Raw genomic sequence first — 6,101 nt, forward strand, 5'->3', positions numbered from 1 at the left:
CCTGGAGCTTAGATGGCTGACCTCCACCAACCGCACCAATTGCTGTGGGTCTGGAGTCACATGTAGCCCAGACAAGACAAGGACATCCCTAATCCGTAAAGGGCATTAGAGAACCAGATGGGTTTTAACAACAATTGACAAGGGTTTTGTGGTCACCATTAGAGTCATAATTCCACATGTTTATTAAATTGACGTTCTGCCATCTGTCATTGATAGGATTTGACCCGGGTCCACGATAAGAGTTGGGGAGTATCTGAATATGAGTCAATTCGATGGCTGGCCTCCTGGCTGATTTAGAATCCAACTTGATATTTCTGTCCCAATTATGAAATAAAAGTTTAAGTTTTATTATTTCTCATTGAGTGTCATATTAATTTGTCGGTAGTTGGTCCCTTGAAAATGGGAACACAGACAGACTGAGTGAGGGCTGTCAACGACATGAACTTGAATCCTATCTGAACGATTGTGAGATCACCCAATCTGTTGTCTCACTTTTTAGATTGGAATCAATCTAAACATCAGGTCATAGACAGAGAACACAGGGGGCTAACACCTTCAACATATTGTCTAGCTATCACCATTGTTAACAGCTAACCCGAGAATGCAACTTTTAAAAAAAAGGGTTTTGTGATTTACACATGAAAGAAGTGAAACTATCACTGTATTCTAACAGATGAAAGGCTTAACAGACAATCAATTCTTCAATGTATAATTTCAGTTACATCACACTGCAAATTTTTGCTATACATTCTGTGTTACGATCGAGCCCTCCACAATCACCTGATGAAGGAGCGTCGCTCCGAAAGCTAGTGTGCTTCCAATTAAACCTGTTGGACTATAACCTGGTGTTGTGTGATTTTTAACTTTGTACATTAAGGATGAAAGAGTAACTAGCGAGAGAATAGGAATCTTTAAAGATTGGCAAGACTGCTAATGTGTGGAAGCACAAGATATGGGTGAGATATTAAATGAGTATTTCACATCAGTGTTAACTGTGGAGAAGGACATGGAAATTAGGGAACTTGGGGAAATAAACGATGATATCTTGAAAAGTGCCCATATTGCAGGGGTGGTGGTGCCGGATGTCTTGGAAAGAATAACGTTGGATAAATTCCCAGGACGTGAATGGACATTTTTCCCTACATTCTATATCTTCCATGTCCTTTCCACAGTAAATACTGATGCAAAATACTTGTTTAGTATCTCCCCCATTTTCTGCGGCTCCACACAAATCATTTATATAAATGATTTGGATGTGAGCATAAGAGATATAGTTAGTAAGTTTGCAGATGACACCAAAATTGGAGGTGTAGTGAACAGCAAAGAAAGTTACCTCAGACTACAATGGAATCTTGATCAGATGGGCCACTGGGCTGAAAAGTGGTAGACGGAGTTTAATTTAGATAAATGCGAGATGGTGCATTTTGGGAAAGCAAATCTTAGCAGGACTTATACACTTAATGGTAAGGTCCTTGGGAGTGTTGCTGAACAAAGAGACCTTGGAGTGCAGGTTCATAGCTCCTTGAAAGTGGAGTTCCAGGTAGATAGGATAGTAAAGAAGGAGTTTGGTATGCTTTGTCAGTGCATTGAGTATCAGAGTTGGGAGGTCATGCTATGGCTGTACAGGTCATTGGTTAGGCCACTTTTGCAATACTGCATTCAATTTTAGAATCCAAACTATAGGAAAGATGTTGTGAAACTTGAAAGAGTTCAGAAAAAGGACTGCAGTGTTTGAGCTATAGGGAAAGGCTGAATAGGCTGGGGCTATTTTCCCTGGAGCATCAGAGAGTGAGAGGTGACCTTATAGAAGTTTATAAAATCGCAAGACACACAGATAGGACAAGTAGTAAAAGTCTTAACCCCCCCAGGGTAGGGCAATCCAGAACTAGAGGGCATAGGTTTAAGGTGAGAGGGGTGTTATGAAGGTGTAGGTATGTACTGTACCTTTAAGAGAGAGAGGAAGCTGGCAAGGACTTAGAGAAGGACATAGTGTACTGAAAGATTTAAAAATGTAACATTTGGTTGACACAAATAGCTGGTTCCATGTTGCCATGGAACAAACACAAATTCAAAGCCGGCCAGTTAAAATTATGCCCCAGATACCAAAAGCCAATCAAATTTGAATTTTACTGTTTGGCAGGACATCAAAACAATGGAATGATACAATCTTTTGGCGTATAAATTCTAACATTTTGACCAGTTGGGGAAGAACTACAAAGGAAACAGTGAGGTCTGCAGATGCTGGAGATCGGAGTTCAGAGTGCGTCGCTGGAAAAGCACAGCATGTCAGGCAGTATCCAAGGAACAGGAGAATCGATGTTTCAGCCCGGAGCCCTTCATCAGGAATGGACAAAGGCTGATGAAGGGCTCCAGCCCAAACCGTTGATTTTCCTGCTCCTCGGATGCTGCCTGACCTGCTGTGCTTTTCCAGCAACACAATCTCAATGGAAAAATGACAAAGAGCTGCCAAGAAGCAACAGACTGCTATCAGAATAACTCTCTGAAAGGTACCTGTCCATAAGAAATTTGTGAAGACGACTGAAGAGGAGACAACCCAGGAAAATACAGTGAAAAATCTACAAAGGACAATTGACAATTTGAAACATGATTTTTTTTTGTAAATCTTAATCGGGGCTCTTTTTAAAATCGAACCAGTATTGTAGAGTGGGAAGTAAAAGATAGGTTTAAGAGAAAGGAATGGTACATAGCTGGTGTTTTAATGTTCTCTGTTGGACTTCTGGAATAAAATTGTTAATTTTTACTTTAAATAGTGAAATCTGAGATAGTTCTTTGCCTCTCGAAATTTAACAGATAGTGGCGCGAGGTGAGCTTTTCTGTGTGTCGGGTTTAAATTAGCAGAGGAGTTTACCCCGTGTCGTAACTGGGTAAAGATTTAAAAGGAATCTGAGGGGCAACTTTTTTATGGAGGGTGGTACATGTACAGAATGAGCTGCCAGAGGTGGTGGGGCTGATACAATTACAACATTTAAAAGGCATCTGGATGGGTACATAAATAGGAAGTGTTTAAATGGATATGGGCTAAGTGCTGGCAAACGGGACGAGATTAATTTAGTATATTTATTTTTTTTAATTTTTATTTTACTTGATATCTGGTCAGCATGGACGAGTTGGACCGAAGGATCTGTTTCCGTGCTTTACATCTCTATGACTCTATAACAGTAATGCAATCAGAACAACCACAATTTTGCAGGTTACTTTTGATGTCTTCGATTTCTGCATCGAGCATGTAACCACAGCTACAATTCCATGGCAATGCCATAACCAAAGCTGACTTGCCTGATGCAATTTAATCAGTTAACTGTCCCTGTTGCATCTCCATACCAGCCATTAGTACCCTCGCTAAAATAAAGACTTCATAAGACTTACTAAGGTTCTGCACAATAAACTGATTAGTAAAGTTAGATCACATGGAATTCAGGGTGAGGTTGGATAAAAATTGACTTTACAAGACAGAAGATGGGTTGAGGGTTGTTTTTCAAATTGGAGGCCTGTGACCAGTGGTGTTTCACAGGAATCAGTACTGGCACCACTTTTAATTGTCATTTATGCATATGATTTGAATGAGAATATAGGAGATATCGTTAGTAAGTTTGCAGATGACACCAAAATTGATGGTATAGTGGGCAGTAAAGAGGGTTATCTAAGATTACAAACAGATCTTGAAGAATTGGGCCAATGGGTTAAGGAATGACAGAGTTTAATTTGGATAAATGCCAGATATTACATTTTGGTAAAACAAACAAGTGCAGGATTTATACAAATAATAGCAGGGCCGTGGGTAGTGTTGTAGAACAGAGAGACCTAGGGGTTCAGGAACATAATTCTTGGAAATTTGTGCCACAGTTTGAAGGCAAGCATGCTAAAATGCCTTCTTCGCTCCAACTTTTTCAGTATAGGAGTTTGGACATCACGGAGGTTATACAGGATATTGATAAGGTATCTTCTGCAGTACTGTGTGCTTTTCTGGTCACCACGTTATAAAGATTATTATTATACTGGAGAGGGTTCAGAGAAGATTTACTAGGATGCTGCCGAGAATGCACAGTCGGAGTTATAAAAAATAGGCTGGATAAACTGGGACCATTTTTCACTGGAGCATAGGGGATTGAGGGGTGTCCTTGTAGAGGTTTATCAAATCATGAGGGGCATAGTCAAGATGAACAGCAAAGATCTTCTTCCCTACGGTGAAAGTTCAAAACTAGGAAGCATACTTTTAAAGTGAGAGGAGAAAGAGGGTCAACTTTTTAAAGACAGTGGTTAGTGTGTGAAATGAACTGCCAGAGGAAGTGGTGAACAGGAGGTATGGTTAGTAAATGACATGAAAATTGGAGGTGCAGTGGACTGCAAAGAGTACAATGGGATCTTGATCAAATGGGCCAATGGGTGGCACATGGAATTTAATTTAGATAAATGTGAGATGCTGCATTTTGGAAAGGCAAATTAGGGCAGGACTTATACACCTTAATGGTAAGTCCTGGGGAATGTTGCTGAACAAAAAGAGATCTGAGAGTGCAGTTTCATAGTTTCTTAAAAAGGTGGAGTCACAGGTAGACAGGATAGTGAAGGCACCGTTTGATATGTTTACCTTTATTGGTCAGTGCCTTGAGTATAGGAGTTAGGAGGTCATGTCATTCTCCATGTACCTTGGTTTCCATAGTTTACATTCTCCCCAGCAGCAGTGGCAAAACATTATGTCTAAGTATCCAGACAAGTGGCTCTTCTCAATCAACTATCACAAATCCTGTATTGGCCACAACACCAATGGAGTCTTACTAGAGAGGTTTGGATATAGTAAATAAGAGAGAAAATTTTCTCAATCCTTGAGAGCACGTTGGAGACAGGTTCAATTGAAGCATTCAAGAACATGCAGAGTTACAGGAGGCAGCTGAGGAATGGCACTAAATGAATTGCTCATTTGACAGGCTAGTGCCAGCAGACAAACCTTTTACAATGAACCAATTCTTGATTCTATACCATCGACTGCGTAAACTGAAAAGCAACCTAGATTCTATTCTCAGCAAGGTGATGTGACATGCGTCCACTGAGGTAAATATGCAATTGTAACACGAAAACACAATATAAGGTGAGACAGAATTCTCTACTGTAGCAAATAATTGAAACAACAGGAAAAAAACCCTTGTTGTTACAACGACAGCTTGGGTTAAGACATTATTCAAAAGCTATGAAGAAACCGATGGTCATATTTAAAGTAGTAACTACTTTGAAAGAATTTCATTGAGAGAATATACAAACACAAAATTTTCAAATCCAAGTGGATAAATGTGATCACCACCAACCACTCAAGGACAATGAGCGATGGACAGCATATACCACCACACTCTACCCATGAAAGTTTTAAAAAGACCTCGAACTACTAAAGTCAAACACGCAGAAATATTTCACTGGGGAGACTATTTGAATATTTTGCCCCAAATTTGGAGCAGTCCGGAACCAGCCCCCACTCCGGCTGTAGAATGGAACTTTCCCCGTCCCCAACCCTCTGTCGCTCCTTGCCCTGGACTTACATAGTGTTTGCTCGGATTCCTCCGTTTCTCCACGTCCTGGACCCGCACATCCACCGCCACGCGGCCCGGGGGCTGCATCCTCTCGGTGCCTCTGCTTACACACGGTGTTCGGCTCAGAAAGTGCGGTCTCCCAACCTCTTTCCAACCCCCCACCAGCTCGGTGTCCGTCGCTCCTCTACAAATTCCGCTCGTTGCCCGTCACTCCACCCACCCACCTCCCGGTGCCCACTCTTTGCCGGTCGCTCCTCCCCCGCTCCCGAATGGGTATCCGTCGTTTTCCCCAGTGCCCGCTCGGTGCCTCGTGCGCACTCCCGATATCGCCTTTTCTTCTCGCTCCAGCTACAACCTCCAACTGACATATCAAACAGCCAATCATAGACAGGTCGATCTCATTGATAACCACAATCCATCAATCCGCGCTCAGAACATTGTCGATAGGCACCGCCCCATTTCGTCACACACCCCCGGCAAGAGGCGGGAGATTTAAAGGGCGCGAGAGCGCGTACGGTTTAGCGACACAAAGACGAAGATCGCGGGGGAGGAATGTTTGTGGGA

The 6,101-nt window shown here is 42.0% G+C and overlaps 1 protein-coding gene across 1 annotated transcript in view; it reads right to left on the minus strand.

Moving 5' to 3' along the window:
* Nucleotides 1-5,810, minus strand: part of sh3pxd2aa (SH3 and PX domains 2Aa) — a 310,500-nt gene extending 304,690 nt beyond the window's left edge. The window contains exon 1 of the mRNA XM_043712866.1: nt 5,547-5,810. Within this exon, the coding sequence (XP_043568801.1) occupies nt 5,547-5,624 (78 nt within the window). The 5' untranslated portion in view covers nt 5,625-5,810. The remainder of the gene's footprint in view (nt 1-5,546) is intronic.
* Nucleotides 5,811-6,101: the final 291 nt, after the last annotated feature.

The sequence above is a fragment of the Chiloscyllium plagiosum genome, chromosome 22 (assembly GCF_004010195.1).
Source record: "Chiloscyllium plagiosum isolate BGI_BamShark_2017 chromosome 22, ASM401019v2, whole genome shotgun sequence".
Taxonomy (NCBI): Eukaryota; Metazoa; Chordata; class Chondrichthyes; order Orectolobiformes; family Hemiscylliidae; genus Chiloscyllium; species Chiloscyllium plagiosum.